Genomic DNA, 23077 nt, shown 5'->3' with positions numbered 1-23077 from the left:
TTTGTAGGTAAATAGTTTTTTTTTGTTAAATATGATATAGCAATAAATGAATTATAGAATGAGGCCAGTCGTGGCGTAGCAACTGGTTGTGGGTTCGAGAACCACTCGAGGAAATAAGCTATTTATTTTATTAAATTTTCATTTCTTCGCTATGGTGTCGAGGCAAAGCGCGGCGTTGAGTCCCGTCACTCAACTCTGAAATTTGGCGGAAAGTGGAGGACGGAGGTTCTTAACACTGAGTTCCTTCTGCTGCTGATTGATCATATATTTATAGTTGTCGCTCAAGACAAAACGGGGAAAATAAATGTCATTGACAAGATTAAATTAAAAATGTTTTTAAGAAAAATGATAATTAAATTTAAATATTATTATTATAACATATTTTTCCTTAAAAGTATTAAAAAATCATCAACTTAAATATTTTGATAATAAATTTAAAAATAAAACATACCTACCATTTGAAACGGTAATTATAAAAATGTATATTTTAAAACTAAAAATATAAAAGCAGAACAAGTTTACTAATTGTTATATCACTTTTATAACCTACTTAGCATATTTATATTATAATTAGCAAAATTATTGTCACATCTATATATTAGGTAAATACCAAAAAAGACTTTATTTCTTGTAACACAAGGTCTATTTTTGTATTATGGAATTTTATCTATCAAGGACCTACCGTAATACAGTTGAAATATAATAGGTTATTTTTTAATTATAATATAATACAGTACAATAATATTCCATACATTATTTAAGATTTAGAAAACATTAAAAAATAAAGTACTTTGTTAGTATGTAAATTTTCATGAAACAGTTCTCTATTTTGTTTATTATATTTTTAAAAAATCTTATCAAATCAGGTTCACGCTACATCACGCATATAATGTTAGGCAAAGGTAATCTAGTGTTAACTTCGTCCCCCCACTTTCTGCCGATTTCTGGAGGCATTGCGTATTTTGTCGTGGAACTCAGCACCCCATCCCTATAAGGTTACCTCGATACCAGAGCGAAAAACTAAAAATATTAATTTAAATAAATATTTCATGCCCTCGAGAGTTTCCCTCGAACCTACTACCGGTCAGGCCTACAGTCATATTTTTCTACGATACGACTGGCCTTTTAAAATACGAATATTTTGATATTTGTTAATTAAGCAAAGAAAAATTATAATATAATTAAAATTTATTTTTTGTTTTAGCTAATTATTTTTTATCACCTTACCTACAGACAGACATACAAAGACAAAATACATACATTTTAAAAAGAGATATATATATATATATATATATATATATATATATCTTAATAATTTATTGTATAAATCAGTTAGTTGTTTTATAGTATCCGCTAGGGAAGCTATAAAGTATCAACTGATTTACACCTTCCTACAGAGGTGGACGGAATGTTGCTAATAATTTTAAATTTTCTTATTTCTATGAACTTTTTTAGCTTTTATAGAAGCTTTAATAGGATATTTTTACATGTTTGACAGCTCAGTATATCAATTTTTATCCAATTAGCTACTACCGCGAGGAAAATATACGCACCAATATATTTTTCTATATTATAATAATAAAAAATATTATAGTAAAAAAAAATTGCCGTAAATAATAATGGAAATTTATATTAATAATTCACTCATTACCTATGATGGTACGACGATGGTATGTAAGATACAGCTATATTAATTGTTATGTAACTTTTAACTCATCCAATTAAATTTTAATTTAATTTCAAATATAATACTGCTGATACCGTAATACAACCACGAATCAAATCCCACTAAAGACATCATTTACTCTACCAATGTATCTCTTTCTGATGGTGATATAACACTAAATTTGCCGTACGGATATATTTTTTTTAAAATAATTATTCTACAACAAAACTTTTCTAAATCGCTTCCCTCAATCATTCAGGAAGCTAACGCCAACTTGTGACATCTTAAATACTTAAGCCTTACAATAATTATGACGCTCTCGGGAAAGAAATAATTCTGAGCAAAAAAGAATTAAGTAGAGCATTGTTACTAGAATAGAATGGCTCGTGGTAAATACAATAAAGTAAAAAAAATAAGGAGAGTTTTGAGGTGAGTACAATATATTAAGTGGCGAGGTGGTCTCGCCTCCCGTAGAGACGAAATGGACGTGCTAACATAGACGCCTTTGCCAAATTTCTTGTTAAGGTTCTTTTCCACTTTCGATGTGTATTTATTTCATATATTTATTTAAGAAACTGAAGTCTTCAATACTAATCATATAAATTCATTATCTCCTGTTAAAGTAGACTTGGTTCTAGTCGTACTTTATCAGTGTTTATATTTTCATTTATCTATAATTCTACTCTAAAAAATTATACCTTACCTTCAGGCAAGTAATATAGGATAAGAAAACACATTTTTTACTATTGCTAATAAGAAATATATTTTTATAATAATTTACTAAAATAAACATAATTTATTTTAATTCCAGCAATAAAAAGAAATAGAAAAACAAATTATTTTTCATAAGCAACGAGAAATAACAAAAATTAAAAATATATAAAATATTGGAAGAATGACACAAGGAAACCACACCTTAACATTGTCCTCGTGACTCGCAGGAAATCGCTAACTGTCCCGCAGCCCCGTGGGGCATTGTTTCTTTCATTCGTAACACAAATATTGGGGCAGGCTCTTTCACAGTTTGCAAACACAGCGAGTGGGTGGCGGACAACAAAACTGCTTCTAAGAATATGCGTGACAACTCTCCAAATATGGTGATTATCTAATTGTTGGAGCACCTGGGCTTATTTAGTCCTCAACACGAATGTCAGGCTCGAGGCTGGTTAATTGATGACCACTCATTGTGGGTGTTGGACAAGTCGCGAACAGTTTTTGGGGTGTGCACCTGGGTGCTCCAGTCAGAAACAAAGGTTAATGATTTATATGTGATGTGTTTGGCTGTATATTAAACATTTAGTCATTCACAAGGTCTTAGCTCAAAAGAGAAAAATAATTCATTAAAATCAAAAATAATTAGTTTTGCAGATATTTTTAGATATTAAGTTAAAGTTAAGTATTTTTGTTATTTACTTCAATTATATTTGTCACGGATACGAAAGTTTATCATTTCTTTAGAATGTAGATTTGTGTACGATAAAAATATGTAACAAATGAAAAAAAACAAAATTTCTATTATTTTTGTCTTATTACATAAGTGAGGCCTCCTGGCGCAATGGAATAACGTGTGGGCTTTACAAAATTGTCATCGTCATTTAATATTTTAATTTCCTTGCTCTCGTATCAAGATGATTATCTCCATCGGAGCGTTAAATTCCATCATTAAACATGCAAAGTCTATATTTAATAATATATTATATTAACAACCCTAGCAACCGTCAAACAAACATGTCAGGAAAAATTTTCACTGTTGATATAAATTAATAAATAATTTAGAAAAAGTACAAAACCATAAGAAAATTGGATACAAAAATATGATCTGGATTACTAGAATTAAAACAAATATTGGTAAAAGATGGCACAAGAGTAAAAAATAGTGACGGATGCCAGGAGGACAAGTGCACTCCCAACACCACGGGCGGAGATGTTGCCCTTCGAATTCGCAAAGACGACTATCGCACTGCGCCTTCGACTGCGGGTTATGGAGGAAGGAATGTCAGAGTCGGAAGGGCCGGCTTTAAGACCACGCCGGCGCGCCGACATCCCACCATCGGAGGGTTTGGAGCCAGGAGTGTCGAGGATGCTCAACAAGGCTCCCGCTACCGGTGGTAAAGTGCCTCGCATGAGATGGTCTCAACAGCTGAATGAGAGTGTCATGCGTGCGTACTATAGGGCAACAGAGGGGGGAACTAACCTCACTGCGTATCGTTCAAGGTTACTGTCTATGTTTCAGGAGCTTGAACCAACAGCGACCGTTACTGCACAGCGACTGTCGGACAGGGTGCGGATCATTCAGCGACGTCATCTGCTGGATGAATCCGTACTGGAAAGGCTACGCTTGAGCTTTCAGCAGGTCAATACTACCAACAACAACAGTTGCGACATCCGGTCACAGTTCCAGCACGCCAACATTGAGTCGCAAGGTAATATTGAGTTGTCTGTGAGTGCCCAGGATGATGAGCGATTGAGGAGAAGCTTGAAAGATGCTATTTTGGAATATGGTTCCATTCCGGTAAATCTCAGACCAAAATTGCCTCGTTTGCCTATGCATAGACGTAACATAGCACTAGTGAGGATTCTAGATCAACATTTGCCAAGTCATTTTAACAACTGTAACGATCTTACTGATACGCATTCATTGTTGTATTGTGGTGCTGTAGCTGTATGTCGTGTTGCTGGTGTACAGTTCCCAAATAAAGGGGGTACCAAGGCTTCAAAGCATACGGTGCCGGCATGGCAGTACGACACTGAAAAGCGTATCAATCTGACTAGAATCCTCATTGGCAAGCTAATAAGTTTCAAGTCGGGTAATCGTCGACCGAGGGTCATGCGGTTTGTGGCGGAAGCATTTGCTGGAACAAATTTAAAGCCCAGTGAGTATATGGCTAACGTCACAAACCGTATTGACTTTCTGAAACAGAAACTCTATGCATTGGCAAAACGCATTAGAAGATATAGAGAACGATGGGATCGATACAATCAGAATAGTGCCTTTCAAAAGAACCAACGGAGTGTATACAGGAAATGGGAACGTTCTGGGGATAGTGTGGTTAATTGCGAGATCCCGAATCCAGATGCTAGTGCTGGTTTTTGGCGTAGTATATGGTCGGCTCCTGTTGAACACACTGAGGGTGAATGGTTTTGTGATATTGTGAAAAATTGCGAAAATATTATACCAATGCCATCAATAAAAATAAGCGAAATTGACGTGAGGTGTGCTATTCGTTATGCTAGTAATTGGAAATGTCCCGGGCTAGATGGGTTGCATAATTTCTGGCTGAAGTGGTTTCGCAGTTCACATTCCGTTTTCGCAACACAATTCCAGGATGCCCTTGACTCTGGATCGTTACCAACATTTCTGACAACAGGTGTGACATTCCTGTCATACAAATCCGGATGTACCACGGAGCCTAAAAACTATCGCCCAATAACATGCTTACCTACCATCTATAAGCTCCTTACATCTATTCTGAATAAAAAAATCACAGGACATATTGTTCGTAACAAAATTTTGGCACCGACTCAGAATGGATGTAAGGCTGGTGGCCGTGGTACAAAGGAACTTCTTCTCATTGACACAACTATAAGCCAACAGGTAAGGCGGAACAGGAAAAATCTCACTACTGCTTGGATAGACTATAAGAAGGCATATGATTCAGTGCCACATACTTGGCTCTTGAAGGTCTTGGAGTTATATAAGATTGATATTACTTTGAGATCATTTTTGGAGGCTTGTATGGGACAATGGGTCACTGTCCTTCGTCATCTAGGGGAGTGTGATATTCCTGCAACGTCTGAACCGATAAGGATAAAGAGGGGTATATTTCAGGGTGACAGTCTGAGTCCTTTATGGTTTTGCCTAGCTCTGAATCCTCTTAGCACTTTGTTAGAGGATTCAGGTTTAGGCTTTCGTCTTCGCCGGGGGGGTAAGGTCATATCTCACTTGCTGTACATGGATGATCTGAAATTATTTGCGTCAAAACGTTCTGATCTTATGCGGCTACTAAAGGTAACTCAAACCTTTAGTAGTGATATAGGAATGGAATTTGGCGTCGATAAATGTGCTAGCATGCATGTAGTGCGGGGGAGTGTGATCAGATCTGATAATATTTGCATTTCAGATTCTGTTTCCTTCAGAACTCTTGGTGAAGGTGAGACTTATAAATATCTTGGAATGTCTGAAGCATTGGGTATTGATGAGCGGAGCATAAAGCAATTGGTGAAGGAGCGTTTCTTTAGCCGCCTGAAAAAAGTGCTTGGCAGCCTTTTATCTGGTGGCAACAAGGTGCGTGCTTTCAACGGTTGGGTTATGCCGCTTTTAGCCTATACTTTTGGCATTGTAAGATGGACACAGACTGAGTTAGACTCCGTAGATCGCCAAATACGTAAATTGTTGACGATATACCGAATGCACCATCCGCGTTCGTCTGTAATGAGACTGTATATCCCGCGTAAGTGTGGAGGTCGTGGCTTTTTGAATGTCAAGAACCTCCATAACCACGAGGTATGCAGTCTTAGAGAATATTTTCTCAAGATTGACGTGGATATGCACAAGGATGTGGTAACAGTTGACAAAGGCCTTACTCCTCTTTCCTTGGGCAAAGAGAACTGGCGTCGGCCTGTAGTACTTACTACTTCTGATCGCATGGCTGTATGGAAGAGCAAGGAGCTGCATGGTAGATTCCATAGAGCCCTAGTGGGCCAGGACGTGGATACTGTTTCATCATTATCTTGGTTACAGTTCGGGGATCTTTTCGGAGAAACTGAAGGTTTTGTCTGTGCAATTATGGACGAAGTTATCAAGACACGGAACTACCAGAGACATATTATGAAAGATGGCACTATCGACATCTGCCGGGCGTGTCATCGACCTGGGGAGTCCCTCAGACATATTGTCTCTGGTTGTTCTCATCTTGCTAATGGCGAGTATTTGCATAGACACAATCAAGTAGCCAAGATAATACACCAGCAACTTGCTCTTCAATATGGACTTGTAGAATTGGAGGTGCCTTACTACAGGTACAATCCCATGTCTGTTCTTGAAAATAGCTGTGCTTTGCTCTACTGGGATCGGTCTATTATTACTGACAGGTATATTGTTGCCAATAGACCTGATATAGTACTAGTAGACCGAGCGGCGCGCCGCGCAGTGATTGTTGACGTTACTATCCCACATGATGAAAATCTCGTGAAGGCCGAAAAAGAAAAACAATCTAAATATTTGGACCTAGCCCATGAGATTACCGCCATGTGGGATGTCAATGCGACTATCATTGTGCCGATAGTGGTTTCGGTTAACGGTTTAATAGCGAAAAGCCTCGACCAACACCTTAAGAGGCTATCGCTTAGCTGTTGGATCAAGAACCGGATACAGAAGGCAGTATTACTTGAGACGGCACGTATTGTGCGGCGGTTCCTCTCTCTGGAGCCCTAGCCACCGATGGCTTGGACCCTTGTCCCGCCCTCGGAAGTGTGGTTTTTTATATTTTTAAATGTATCTTTTTTATAATAATTTATATTTAAAAATGTAAAATTGATTCGCTTATTTAATAAAAGTATATTCTGTATTATTATATATAGAATTATGCACTGTATCCCGCAGACAGCGGGGTAGGCAGAGGAAACATAGTGTTAAGACACTCCGTTCCTCACTTTCCGCCGAATTCTAGAGTCAAGCGAAGCCGATACCAGAGCGAAGATGCGGAATTATAAATTTAAGTAAATATTTCGTTTCCTATGGGGGGATCGAACCAATAACCACCGCGTTACAATCACACCCTGGTGCTCCTGAGCCAGGACGGCCTCAATTAAAATAATGTATTCAGTGATAAATAGCCCTACAAATCTCTTCGTTTTTGTCATTGTCAATCAATTATATTAACAGTGCAAAACAGACATATTCAAACCACATAAATTACCTTTAATTTTTTTAATTCTTTAATGTATCAACAAAATAAATTGGTGGTAATCATTTTATCAGAAACTTAATAGCAATTTCAGTGAGCACATTAGGTAAATTTTACTTTTTCCTTTCCTTTTCCTTTATTAAAAATTATTTTCCTTTCTTTTTCTATACGTTTTTCCTTGTTACGCCGACATTTATTCTCACATTATTGCCTATTTGTTGGGTAAACCAACCAAAGTCAAGATCTTAATATTTATTTCTACATATATTTTTAAATATTAATAGAACCCATTTAGATAAATAAGATCCAATACAATATTTATAGAAATAATATTTAAAAGTCCTCGTAATATTCATACATAATATTTGTTGCCTCTTTCACAATGAACACAAACCTCTTCCATTCGTCTTATAGTAACAAGAAATATTCCTTTATATGGCACCAAATTTCAACAATGACACCGGCCTATCCTTTTTGGCCAGTGTTTGGTTAGCTGCAGGCTTATTGTCGACTAGGAAATCAATTTAGAGTAATTGTCATATATTATGAAATAAATATGATCTTTTATTAAATATCTTTTGTCAAATCCAACTTCAAAAGGAGAGCACGTTTTCTATACAATTTAATGCATTCGGGTGTAAATAATTTTTATACTTATTTTCGAAAGATTCATGCATAAAATCGAAAGAATGGTCCGAATAAAATTATATGGAGAACTTTGAAGTAAATTAGGTGGAATGCGAACATACATGGTAGTTGACGTCAAAGAATGTTTTCTCAGCTTATAGTAGCAGCTGTAATGAGTAGGAATTTATTTTCAATTTAACATACTTAATTTGTAATGTAAAGTATGTGGCTACTGGAAAACACGTAAATGGTAATACCCAAATTCCTCATAATTTATAATTTAAATACGAGATAATGAAGTGTATAACAAAATTACATGTTGAAACATTATGTATTGAATGGCGGATCTCAAACCACGCTTCATCTACGAGAGTGGAGAAATAATTTATGTATACTCATTTTTCCGAATAGGGATCGTACCTACCATCGCGATGACAATCAAACGCTATTCCACTGCGCCATAATGGCCTTGAAAAGTTATTTAAATTTAAAAAATCTAGTCTATATTCTTCACAGGTGCTAAATATAATGTGCACTATGAAACTAATATAATTAGAAAATTCTTTATAAATTTAATTTTTATATAAACCTGTTAGACAACAAAATATATATTAATACAATTAGTGTTAGCATCACGCTGTATCCCACATGTAATGGGATAGGCAGAGTGAGTCTAGTGATTAGACACTCCGCTCCCCAATTTCCGGCGAAACTCAACACCGCGCTTTGCCTCGACACCAAAGCGAGGAAATGACGATATTAAATGTTACATGTCCTCGGATGGGAATCGAACCTGTCACGTTTACAGTCACACTTGCCCCTGCGCCACTGCGTCTTGTCAGTGTTTATAAATAAATTTATTATTCTTAATTCGTACAAAGAACGTTACTTAACATCAAAAGATATCGTTGGACTCATAACATTTCTTACATCAGTATATTGATTTACAAGCCACGTGCTCTTTACCGATCATACAAAAGATGATACGTGTCATCCATTATCCATTATTTAATACATAAAGAAATATGGTAAAATTCAATGAAATTCCTCGCATCAATTGAGAAACGTACGAATTGACTTTAAAGCGAATTTGTCTCCATTTAAAACGCTAAAAGGTCCATTAAATCGCTTTTTGTTATACATTGATTTGTTGTTGACTGCAACGATATGGTTGTATACAGCGTGATCTTCGTTTGTCATATAATAATGATGTATATATAAGAAGTAAAATAATGTTTTTACGTATTATATTGGATATATTAAGCTTCGTGTAATTCCTCAGTGTATTATAAAAAAAAACCTGAAAGTTAGTGTATTTTATAAATTTTCATTGAAATATAAGGTTTTTTAAACATAGCACTGCAAGAAAACCTAGTGCCAAGACACTCCCCCCCCCCCATTTTAAGGTCAATGCTCAAAACATATTCTATTTACATTAAGTAGTAGCAAAATCAAGTAGTGCTGAATTTTATTGTCAGTTATTATTAATTATAAATAATAATAAAATACAAAAAATCGAGATGACATGTATATTTCAGAGCACCCTATATAAAATTCATCATTTTGTCAGATTGCCGAACGATTAAAACAACAATAGGTCTAACAACATCAATGGCAGTCAACTCGAAGTCATCATATATTCTGCTCGAGCAAATCCTTTCATATATTTATATGTAGCATGAACATATAAAGCTGTTACTATTAACTTATAATGACTCCGCTATTATGAAAGTCAATGACAACTTGAGTCGTTGCGACGTCAAATTGGTTTATTTATCTATTATATATATTTTAATTACATTTCAAATATAAAATGATAGTTTGTTCAATTTTATAATCTTCATAGATGTATATAAATATCTTTCTTTTAGCGCATATAACAGGAAAGGTAGAGGGAACCTAGTGTAAAGAGACCACGTTAGCCACTTTCCGACTTTTTGAGTCTGCGTGTTGATTGGCGGAATTCAACGCCGCTCTTTAAGACCATAGCCAGGAATATGAAAATTTTAAATATTTAATTTCCTCTAGTTGCGATCGAAGCCACGCTTGTTAGGCCTTTGCCTATTAATATCGGATGGTTAACACTGATGAAAAAAATATAAAAAACATGCTTGATGTATGAAAAGCATAAATTATAAACCTTCAGAATTTGGCGGAAAATTGGGAGCGGAGTGTCTTAACACTAAGCTCTCCCTGCCTACCCTGCTACATGCGGGATACAGCGTGATCAAAAAAAAATATTAACCATATTGAAGTATCAGCTACACCAGCTAAAATATAGTAACAAGAAATATATTATACTCCAAAAAAAAAACCTTGTAATGACCAATTTGAATGGCGTGAATGGCCACGTGTGGACCGACTGGGGGCCATTGTGTGTATACTTAAGGATTAGACCCTAGATCGCTGATAACATCTCACGATCAGATAAGCAACGAGACTTATTGTCTAACACACTAGAGGGCCCAATACTATTGAGTGGTCCTTTTTTTATTTTTCGAAGACAGTATTTGAGTAAAACGTCTTTGTATTTGTAAAGCGGTACTTCGTTCGGGAAAATACGCTTTTTTGTTTATTTTTTGCATTTTGTAATCAATTCGTGTTGAAGTGTTAAGTAAATGCTGAATCAGGGTGAAGCTACCGATATCAACCAATGGTTGATTATAAAAAAATATATCTATATATATAAAATCGAAAGGTCACTCACTCATCACGAAATCTCAGAAACTACGTGTGCCAGGAATCTCAAATTTTGCATAGGAGTTACTTATAGGACGTAGGTGCTCGCTAAGACGGGAATTTGCAATATTCGCCTTCTAAGGGGTTGTTTTTGGGGTCGAAAGTTTGTATGAAACTTCGTTACTACAAATGCTAGGAGTCTCAAATTTTGCATAGACGTCACTAGGACGTAGTCATGGAGATAGAAATTAACAATAACATAGTTCACGCGGGTGAAACCGCGAGCGGGCCGCTAGTATTTTATATAAGTTACTTATTATAATAATTTTAGTCTATTTAGAGGCTAGCTGTGGCAAAATGTGACTGTAAACTCAACTAGTTGTGGGTTCCATCCCCACTCGAGGAAATGAAATAATTATTTAAATTTATATTTTAATTTCCTCGCTCTGGTGTCAAGGCACAGCGCAGCACGGAATGCCTGCAGAATTCAGCGGTAAGTAAGGAACGGAGTGTTTTAACACTAGCTTCCTTCTGCCTACCCTGCTGTATCCCGTAGGTAAAACTGATTCGATTTTATGTCAGCTTCAGACATGGCTTTCGGACGTGACAGTTGAGCACCAATCACTTCCGTAATGCTACTTTCTATAGAAAGAGAATAACATTTTTTCTTTATTATTACAAATAACATCTTTTAACTCTAGAAAGAAATTTCAATACCATACACAATAAAGTACAAATACGTGTTCATTTCAAGAGTAAAATATCTTCAAAGTCTTCATTGTCAAGTATTTTGTCTGACATCTCCAAGGTTCCTAGAAGCGGCGTTATATGAAAGGAAGTAATCTTGACCAAACAATTTAAGTTTGCCGCCTTTGAATCTAACAGTTTAACGTAACCTCGCATACTAGGCGTGATTGGGCGGAGCACTGGAAACCTAGGGCGGGGTTGGAATATTTGGTTTTGTAGAAATTTGTGTTGTTAATTACGTAGGCGGACGTTTACACTTCAAAAGACAGAAATATTTAACAGGCAGATGTAAAAATATAATTTTGAGAATACCTTCTTATAATGCATCCTATTTTTCTACTAATTTTTCGAGGCAATGAGTGTTGAGTCACCAGGAACTCAAAGCTTTGCTTCATCTTCTTATCAAACCGGAGAAATGCAAATAATTTATTCTCTCAAGGGGAAATCAAACCCACATCTGTCCACGTTACGACGTCCTCTACTTACTTTAAAGAGTTATACAGCTTTATAATAATTACCTTCTAATATATCTTTTAATAAGTAATAAGAACTAAGAATAAATTTAATACTAACAAAATTATTGCAAAACAAAATATTTTTTCTTGATATCCATCAAGAATTTTCAATGAGAGAAGCTTATTAAATACTTCTTTTAACACCTGCCTAAAATAACTTTACTTTTTAAAACTATCATAATCGATTCCTTACAAGCCAACTAGCTAGGCGTGATAGGGCGGGGCGCTCGAAACCTAGGGCGGGAACGTCTACATGTGAAATGAAGAATTCTTATAATTTGTAAACCTAATTATACTGAATGAGATTGCAATTCTTTAACATAATAATATTATTTTTTTGCTAGTGTTACGACACTTCGTTCCAAATTAGAAAACTTATGTTCCCCACTTATCGCGGGATAGAGAAAATGAAAATATTAAAAGTTTCATATTTCTCATTGGAAATCGAATCCACAACTGTTGTTTCAATCCTCACACGAAGAAATAAATTATTTCAATTTTCTTGCCCTGGCAAGATTAAGCGTGGTTCCATTCTCCAGGAATCTGGCGTGAAGTGGGGAAAGGGTGATCTTGACATTAGTTTATATTTGCCTACCCTACTACATGCGGGATAAAGCGTGAAACTAAATCTATTTATACTTATATAAATATATTAATTATAATAACATAAGTACCCTCAAAACTGATCGTCTAAATATTGAAAAATGGTATTAAATGCATTAGTTTCATACAAACGTATCACAAAAGGCAGTATTTACGGCGTCTCATATTATAAATGTGTAAAACCATTTAAATAGTAAACTATCAATAGGAGAATGTTTCTTTATGTTATGGTGAACCAACTTGGCCGTCATGTTTCACGCGTATTTTACTTCAAAGGTTTATATTGTATTCATTAAACATAATCAAAAATCAACTCTACTACAAAGCAATAAAGCTTAAAATATCTTAGCAAAAGATATGTATACGCAAAATGTTATTAAATATAAAATAGACCCTATTAAATGCCAAATAAGATTAAAATTGCAAGAAACGTAATATTTCTTTTAAATTCGCTTCTGTGTCATAAGAAGGCTTTTATAAGGCAGCTAAAGGTCCACCTATTGTTGGTAATCATTGAAGCAAACACTTGTTATTTTAAGAGATCATCCATCCTTAAGGCTTTACATTGAGATTCTTTTGAGTATAATGTATTATTTATAGCACACTCTTGGGCAGATTTGGGGCCAATGTATATTGTCGATTGTATGATTGGGGGGAAGTCCCTTCATCAATCAGTACAATTTATTTCTTGACAATTGATTTCAATATTGTTTGGCTTTGGGATGCGGGTGGAGGTGATTTTGTTATCAGAAATATATCATTAATTCAGATCTTAGTATTAGGTAGTCAATTGAAATGATTGTAGAATTATCTTTCCGCAGTATTATATCATATATTAATTTAGATGTTTCGAAAATTGGAGGGAAAGTGAGGAACGGAGAGTTTACATACTACGCTCTTTCTGCATATGTAAGATATACTATGTAATAAAATTGCCTTAAATTTAAATCTTTTAATTGGTATTGTACCTCTGTATGATGTAATGTTTTCGGTTCTTCTGATATCTTACGATGTTTTTGGTAAATTAAAACTGACCTGTCGAGTGAACAATTACACAATATCATATGGAAAAATTATGCTTTATACTCGGCACAATTACAATACTTAATTCAAGTTTTCAATTCAATTCTTTTTCATTTTCCGCCGTGATCCGAATTTAGACAGGAGTCTAATTTTAAGATACTGCGCTCCCCATTTATTTTATTTTTTTCAGCTTTATGCTGCATCCTGCATACAGCAGTGTAGGCACAAGGGAACTAGCAATTTTAAATTCCCGAAAATAAAAAAACAAATTTTGAATTTGGCGTTAAGATTCTTAGGATAGGCCACCAAGACCACCAGTAGACGTCAAAACGAACGACGAATTTTCAAAATCAAGCATACAAAGGAAACAATAATAAATACATAGTCTCAAATGTTTTCCTAAAAAATCTTATTTAAAATATACTTTTCAACCCGGTTATTAGGCAATTTGTTATTTATTAATGCCATTGTCAAAAACACAACAAAAGCAAACATTTTTTCACAAGTAAAAAATGACATGGACGCTAATCTGTCAGACCCCAAGGCTTTATACGTCCACGTCCTACGTAACTAAGTTACCATTAAATAAATTTAGAAAAAAAAAGGTTTAAAAATGTCCGCGGGCGAACCACTTTTAAATATTTGTGCACATATGGTTTCCGGCCAGTTCGAGTGGGTTATGCTAAAAAGAGACCCTTTTTTTTGAAAAATACGTATATTATAAAAGAAATGGTGATTTATGATTGATCCAAAGTAGGGATATGACACTCGGTGAATTCATAATGATACAGTCTAGGCAGGTAGAGTTTTTTTTTAGTTTTTTGTATTTTTAATGCTAAGCAGAATTGGACTAAATGTGGCCATTATTTTGGTCTCCACATTTTACATTATAATTATGTAATTTACTCGTACGTGTTGTAAATAATAAAAACGACTATAAAAATCTCAAAATTCGTATTTAGATAACATTTAGTAAATATTATGTTAATCACCAAAGGCACAAGGGCAAAAGCGTATAACAATAATTGCAATAGGTTGTAAGCTCGATTTTCACTCGAGGAAATGAAAATTTTAATATTTTCATTCCCTCGCTCTGGTAACGGTGTTGAGTCGCGGAATGTATCCAAAATTTGGCGGAAAATGGGGAATGGAAGTTTCTTAATAGAGCAAAATGTCTTAGCACTAGATTCTAGGTCCCTTAATATTAGATTCCTATTGCTTACTTCGCCATGCGGCAAAAAAAATAATCAAACAAACATGTTTTTATTCCAAAAAATATTCTGACAATATTAAAATCAAACTATCAAAATTCTTATCACACCGCGAAATTCCTCCATTTGGTTATTGATTTTTAATATTAAATAGCGTAGGCTAATGACCCAATATGTGAAGTCAGGTAGCTTATGAAATGTTATTTATTTTGGGCACAACAAAAAATAAGTTCGTGAGGTAGCGTTTGTGTTTCTTAGATGTTAATTAATGTGCTATATATGAGTATAAAATTTGGGGTTTTATTTATTGATCCGTCCCAAATAAAAAAATCGAAATTTTCATAGTTAACGTCAGTATTGAAAGAAAAAAACTCTACATCTAATCCCAATCTAGGTCAGACGTTTTATATTACGATTATATAATCTTAATGAAGCAAATCTTCAAACAAACACGTACCAACAATTCCTACAAAACATAAAAAGTTAAACCCAAACTGAAGGGCCAATAAGAGTTGCGGCAGGACTACAACGAAATTAGGTAGCGAAACTAATGCAAGAATCGTAAACGCTTCGCAGTCTATTACCGATCTAAGACCATGGAATAGAAACAAGGCATGAAACGTGCTCCATCAAAGGATTCCGACCCATTGAAAAACCGTAAAATGGGCGATTCTCCTAAAGGACCTCAGTTATATTGTAAGGACCTCTGGCATTGTCTGGAAGACGCTACAAACAGCATTGTGCCGTTCCATCCATTACTAGTTCCGCAAACCCGACAAAGAACTTTGTAAGCTGTAAAAACAATCCTTAAACTTTTGAACATAATCCTTTACAAAGTGTACCGCCATGCACGTTATATTTTCAAAACAGTACAAAATCCTTTTTCGATACCAATTTGCCGCCTGAACTATTTCTTTCTATTCGTTTTATATATTGGATATGTTTTATAAGGTTTTTACGAGATTGCCACCTTTGCGCATAAAACGACAGAAGGATTTTTTTAAACAATTTCTATCAACCAATAGGTACCGAACCAAGGAACATAACTGAAGAAGGGCTCAGGTAAGATAATAATGAAATATCTAAATTTTAGTCCAATTATATTATATTAATTATTACCGAATAAAAAAACCTTCATTTTAGTCCAATTGATTGTTAAATACTTGAAATACATAAGAAAACTACACAAGATTTAGGCATATTTGCAAAAAAAATTTTGAAGATGTTACGTAACATGATATTTCATTAAGTAGGTAGTCATAAGAAAGCTTAACTGTCTGACACCATTTTTTAGAGGAACAATTGCATAGAACTTTTACGGGGTCCATAAAATTCCAACGCACAATTGGACCACGCCCACAAGTGCACTATTCTAGTAGATTTTTCATACAATCCTGGAATTCCGCATCTGGTCTTCCACAATGAGTTTCCTGTTCGGATTACGATATAGATCTTATATCGCCGGAGGACATAGCCGTTATCTCGATGTTTCGCGCATTTTTTTTCGCAATTCGACATTGATTGATCGTATTTTATTATTCTTGTTATATATTGTAGTAATAAATGGAGTTCAGTTTAAATTATTATTTTGTATACTTATTTCTATATTTCTCTAATAGTGATAAACAAATAAAATCAACATAAAATTTACTAATAAATGTGTCCAATTTAAAATACCACAGATAATAATTATATATTCATGGGTTTTTTTTTAAATAACAGAAGTAACCTTTAAGTAAACATTTATGTATATCGAATAGTCTTTTACCCAAATCACCATCAGCAGGATAGGAAACTGTAAGTGGTTTTCATCTGCTTCCATTTCCAAAAAACAATACTTTAATAACACATAAGAAGCAATTTAGCTAAGACCACTCCATTAGTCCCCGTCAAGTAGGCACTCTAAGAATCCTCGAGATATCTTCACGGCCTAATTATGAGAAATAAGACATATTTTGCAGTCCACATATACGTTTAACACGTGCTCGTATAGTTTTTCTAAAACATTCCTGTAAATATTAATTTTGAACGAAATAGGCAGGCAAAAAACACTAATTGCTTTTTGTCCTCGTGAAGTTTTTGCGGGTCGGTTCATAGGTCTGTCAAGTAAATGTGGGCTTTGTCAAAGAAAAGTGTCAAATTACGTGGCACGAGATGGAAGATAAGGTCAGGGTTGGAGAGTTTATTTAGTTGAATGTGGAAGAATTGATTTTTAGAATCGATAAGATCCACTTGTTGTGTACTTTTTTGGTATTAGTAATAAATGATGGTTTTTGTATAGACAAACATGTTATAATAAATAATTGAAATATTAATTAGTGGAAAGTGGCTTAACACTAGGCTCCCTGTCCCTACCTTCTTTTTCTTACGAGATATTTATAGCATGAAGAAAGAAAAAATAAATTTTCTTTAGTAAAAGCCATGCATTGAATTTTAAAATATAATATAAATATTAAAATATTTTTTAAAAATATGTAGGTAGGTAGTTAAGGTAAGTAATATAAAAAACTTTGAAATTTTATTACATTGTTTTCTAAAACAAATTATTACGAAAAGTTAGGAACAGATAAATATTACAAAATTATTGCTTCCTTTTGCTTTTAATTTTTTTAAGTAAAAAAAAGTTTGAGAAGCAATATTTAATTTAAATTTATACCCATAGAACAAAATTAATATTTATTAAAATCAAATTATTATAAGTATAATAAATTGAGATTTATTTGACGTGACAGCCCTATCGTAGCGCAAAGATCATGTTTTTTGCGCGCATCCATTTTAAGTTTTTCGTAAAGATTTCGCTCTTAGATAATAAAGAGATCAACATTAAGAAACGACTTAACTATCACTTTAAATTATAGAATAATGATTTTTATTACAATAGTTTAAAATATAAATTAGGTTGCTATTTTTCAATCTTATGACACTTTGAGAAATAAATTGCAAAGCAATAGCCAACTAAACGGAAAGAAGCGGTAGATAAAACGGCGACAAGTTGTAGAAATATTTCCAAAATATTTGTAAGAGGATGCAACACGCGGGCGGGCGCGGGCGTGCGCGGGATGGCGCGGGCGGGGGCGGGCGTGCAATATGTTGAAGTCTATTCTAGGATTATGAAGTAGAAAAAAATATGCTAATTAAGGATTTATATTAGCTATATGTTTGTTTTTAAATATTATTTTGAATTTTATACTTTTGACAAAGAATATATTTTATTTAATAAGTTTTTCTTTAAATTTTGTTTGAGTGATTTTATAATGTATACTAGCAATGTGGTGTCAAAAATATTAAAAAAGAAAGTCATGCCCGTGACACGTAAAACGCTATAAAGTAATCATATCAGCTTCACGCACACAGCAGGGTAGGCGGAGGGACCCTAGTGTTATATCACTCCGTTCCCCACTTCTCGAATTCTGGAAGCATTGTGTGTTGAGTCGCAGAACTCAACGCCGTGCTTTGCCTCGACACCAGAGCGAAGAAATGGAAATATAAATTTCAAATAAATATTTCATCTCCTCGAGTGGGAATCGAACCCACCCCCGACCAGTCGGTCTTACAGTCACAATTATCCCACTACCACCTTCTATACAAAAAAACATCCTAAACTTATATCTAAATTATTATATATTCGCATACACTACATCAAATTGAAAATACAAACATGTTTCACACAAAAAAGTATCCATTATTAAAAAAAAACATAGCAAAAGATTATTTAACAATAAAAAAAATAATATAAAGAATCAATTTTACCATTTCTCATTCTGAAGAAATTAAGTCAGGCGTAAATTTTATATTCGTGGGTCAAATAAAAAGATTTTTAAGGTTTACATTCAATTCCCTTTTCTTAGTAGCTTGTGAGTATTGTAACTCTATACTGGACGAGAGATCGCTAAGATAACAGCTTAGGAGTCCTTCTAAAGCTTTTATTGGAGCTTTTAATGTTTGTCATACACTATGAATGGTAAAGGTGTTTGTTGCGAATTAAAGAATACCTTTAGAGGTGAATAGCAGAACCAAATATTTATGAAACATGATTTGCATTTTTCCTTTAAGATAATTGATAAAGATTTTAATAAAAATAAAGTGTTTTTTAGCTTTACAGAGATAACATGGGACGCTAGTGTCAAAAGACTCCGTTCTCCACTGTCCACAGAATTTTTGAGGCATTGCGTATTGAACTGCTTTTCCTGGCTACGAGAGAAGAAATGAAAACATTATATATTTAATTCTGTATTTCACATAAGATCTCAATAAGATCTCCCTGAGATCTCAATGGGGAGTAGGTATATAATTTCAGATCATGTTTTATAAAATCTTTAGAAAAAATAAATAAATTATATAACAATATTTAAAAATAAGTCAAATATCTAAATCTTAATCACCCAAAAAAAAATCTAAGATAAACTTAGCCTAACAATATAAAAATATTATTCTATCATTGTATCAAGATGTTAGAAGCTCTTTGCGAAAGAAGAATGTTTGCTAAAAGGAAATATTGATAAACATCGCGGTAATCCTGTATGAATGCGCGTGCGCATACGCGTCAAGTGTAGCGTGAAGAGATTATTATATTGTGCAAAATAATGTAGATATATGTAACCTCCCTTTGATGGTTGTGTTGGGTGTTGTTAAACCGTCTGTCACCAGATTAAGATGTCGATTCTTATCATTTAGGTAGCAAGTTCTCTAATATTTTATGTAAAATTTTAGAGAAATATAAATTAAATATTTCTTGATTCTTGTTGCAATATTGCAACTAAAGCGTTTTAAATTATAAAGTTTTGTTTAATTTGTTATATCATTTAGAATTCAAAGATTTAACTGAGTATGTTTATTAATAAAAATCTTGGGTTACGGGTTTACGCTTTATTTCGTACATCAGAGTAGGCAGAGGAAACTGAGAGTTAGGACACTATTCCCCATGCATAACCTAATTTTCGAGATATATCGATTTCATATAACGATTGGACGGTGCGTAATCAACGGCGTCGAGTCGCCATTTAGCACGCTATAGGGTGTTGAATGGCAGAATTCAACGCCGCGCCAACACCATCAAACTTACAGTCAGTCATACAATCAGTTAGTCAGTCAGTCAGTCAATGTTCCATTACACGACCTTAACAATACAGTAAATTAACAGCAGGTTTAACCACATCCAGAGCAAAAACACAACGACTAACCCGATTAGTCTAACCCAATCAAAGAAACTAACTTTTGAGATAAAAGATAAGTAAAACCCATAAGTTGTGGACAAAGCGCCACCAGATATACCAGATAGCCATCAGTGTCGCTGGTACTCTGTAACTAACACCAGAGATGGGAGATACGCGTGAAATAGTAGCGTTTAGTTAATATACGAGTATATATAGAACCTTATCGGTTTTTTTTTTTGAAAGATTAACTCTTTTATCTGTATCATTTAAACTAAGGCACTTTCTTAATCTATAGATTTAAATGACGACTAAAACAATATTTATTTAATTTTTTTATGTAAATAAAGTTAATAAAAACATTTATAAGGTTATAATGTAAGTGTTTAAATAATATACAATCATTCTACTCATTAATTAGACAAGTAAACATAAATTACTAAGAAATGTAGTATTAATCCTTTAAATTATTTGGAAAACGAAATAAAAATAAATTATATACATTTTAATATTAAAAAAAGTATCTCTATAGAATTATCTAACTTACATTAAACATCAAAGACTTACTTTGAAAAAGCTTCTAATTTATTTTAAGACTAATTAATTTATACTTAACATTAATTAAAGGCACGTATCGTTCACACCAAGAAATATAAACATTCGGCATATGGAGAACCTTTCGTCGACAAATCTTTGACGATCGTTAAAAGTAAATTACAGAGCCCTAGAGACGTAACTAATCAAATTAAAGTTAAATCTCTCTGTCGTCGCCAAACATGTTACTTTTTGGGGGTTGATTTATCATTTAGAAACTGTTCTATAATTAACTTAATGTAAAATTAACATAAAAGATATATTTAAGTTTTGATATTTAAATTCATTGTGTATAGCAAAACGTAAGTAAATTATATTTTTTCTATAATAATTGTATAAATACTTCTGTCATTTTCATCATAATTTCGAAAATTTTAAAAAGAGCTTTTAAAGAACAGCAACAGCAGAGCATAGGTTCCACAGTTTAACGCATTGGACAGAAAGTCCGAGACGGGAGTGTTTTAACACTACATACAATCTGCATAGGTGAAAATAAAAAAATAATTAAAATACAATATAAATACAAAGTAAAACCTTAATTGTAGAGTCATAGTTAGGTATGAATAATCTACACTTTCTTATTGCATTAGCTCCCAAGCCACGTATTCAGCAATGTGTTAACGAAATTTTAATTCCATTGTCTATCCGGAATGTTGTATTGCAATGAGCTATCCACTTCAATGAAACACTCTCGTCATAGACTAAAAACCAAGAGAAAAATAAAGAAAATATATATATTTTGTATATTTGGTTGCCTAGTGTGATGATGACATGATGACACTCCGTTCTTATAATAAAACTCCCGTTCCTTACTTGTTGTTATTGCGGAACTGAACGCCGCATTTTACATCGACACCAGAGTGAAGAAATTAAAATATTAAATAATTAATTCCCTCGAGCAGGAATCGACCCCACAACTTTTCGTTTACAATCATATTATACGACAATAATTGTAAAACGGTAGCCTTCATAAAAAAAACAGTTTTTAACTTTAAATGTAACTCAGGTTTTTTCTATATTCATCATCCATATATTTATTTTTAATAAATTGTTATTGTATACTTTTTTACGCATATTGCATCTCTCTAGGGTCTGAAGAGAAATATCTTCTTTGTAAAGGCGAGGGCCTACTTTGTAAACAAAGGACGCCACGTGCCGATGCCGCGATAACATTGTTCCCGGTAGCGTTCCTAATGTATGCAATATAAGTTATGATCTTCATTGAAAATATGATTTTAAAATTAGTATTTATTGTTTGTGTGCTTATATTTTCGCTGTTTGTGAAAAAAATGTTTAATATAAATTAAACATTTATGTATGTATATCGACAAGCTTCACGCTGAAGCAGAGGCAAAACTTCGTGTTGAATGGCGGATCTTGACGCCGCGCATTGCTTCAATACCAGAGCGTAGAAATAAAAATATTAAATATTTAATTTCCTTCAGTGAGAATCAAACCTGTCACGTCACACGCTTGTGCCTCGCTTAAGATTAAAAATATATAAAAGCTTATTTCTTGTATTAGAATTAGAATAATTTCTTAAATTCTTAATTATGCCAGAATTCACAAACCAGCAGTGGTTGACAGAAAACAAGATGAATACATCAAAATGCATCACATCCTAACTAAAAATAATAGAAACACGGTCTCTAATCATTAATTTCAAAATCTTTTCGCCTTGTCAAAAGTCAACGACTCCCAAACATCTATCAGAGAATCAAATGATCTTCAATACGCAACCTCTCTAAGGTTGTATTATCTTAAAGGCAGCTTACAAAAAAAGCGTAGCACAACCCCGAACCGACTATTATCTTTGGACACCGAAGTCATTTTAGCCATAATAAGATAACATTAGGGAACCGAAAATTTTATGCTTCTCAAACTTTTGAGTTTTGTATGTGGTATCGTCATACGAGTATGTCTTTTTTGTGATTTACTTTAAAATATAACGTTAGTGAAATATATTTTAATATACCAATATTATATACTTAATTAGTTTTTCATTAATTTGATTGAGTCTTTATTAGATATTGAAAAAGTAATTTCCATCCATACCTACGTAGTGTGGTCCTCTTTTGATATAATTTATTTATATAAAGTTATGTTAGTTACCCCTTCTTACATTTCAAACAAATCTATCTATATAAATTAAAGATAAGAATAAAAAACTAATTTAGCATAGAATTTATTAAAGTTTCTTAACTAATATTACTAAGACTAATAACATTCTATGCAGTGAACTTTGAGAAGCACCCCTCCCGTAGCGTCGAACTCCAGGACCTGTCGCTCGAGCAGGGAACAGGTATAGTTTTTTCTCGGTCGTTTCTGCGCACGTGTGTCGCCGCCCCTTAATTAC

At 33.7% G+C, this 23077-nt stretch overlaps 1 protein-coding gene across 1 annotated transcript; it reads left to right on the top strand.

Moving 5' to 3' along the window:
• Positions 1–3590: 3590 nt before the first annotated feature.
• LOC146539121 (uncharacterized) lies at positions 3591–23073 on the top strand. Its single transcript, XM_085185960.1, has 2 exons — positions 3591–6051; positions 22958–23073. The coding sequence occupies exons 1-2, from the start codon at positions 3591–3593 to the stop codon at positions 23071–23073; spliced, it is 2577 nt and encodes an 858-aa protein (XP_085042086.1).
• The last annotated feature ends 4 nt before the right edge of the window (positions 23074–23077 follow it).

The sequence above is a fragment of the Heliconius melpomene genome, chromosome 5 (genome assembly GCF_056956725.1).
Source record: "Heliconius melpomene rosina isolate 202511_hmr_F chromosome 5, ASM5695672v1, whole genome shotgun sequence".
In the NCBI taxonomy this organism is placed as follows: Eukaryota; Metazoa; Arthropoda; class Insecta; order Lepidoptera; family Nymphalidae; genus Heliconius; species Heliconius melpomene.
The sequence above is the reverse complement of the archived record's forward strand: the minus strand, read 5'-3'. Positions and strand labels throughout refer to the sequence as shown.

Excerpts from the sequence above, each read along its gene's own strand:
- LOC146539121 (XM_085185960.1), top strand. The coding sequence starts at position 3,591 with ATGTTGCCCTTCGAATTCGCAAAGACGACTATCGCACTGCGCCTTCGA. Across the intron at positions 6,052-22,957 it reads CTCCGTAGATCGCCAAATAC|TGAACTTTGAGAAGCACCCC; the intron begins GTAAATTGTTGA and ends CATTCTATGCAG.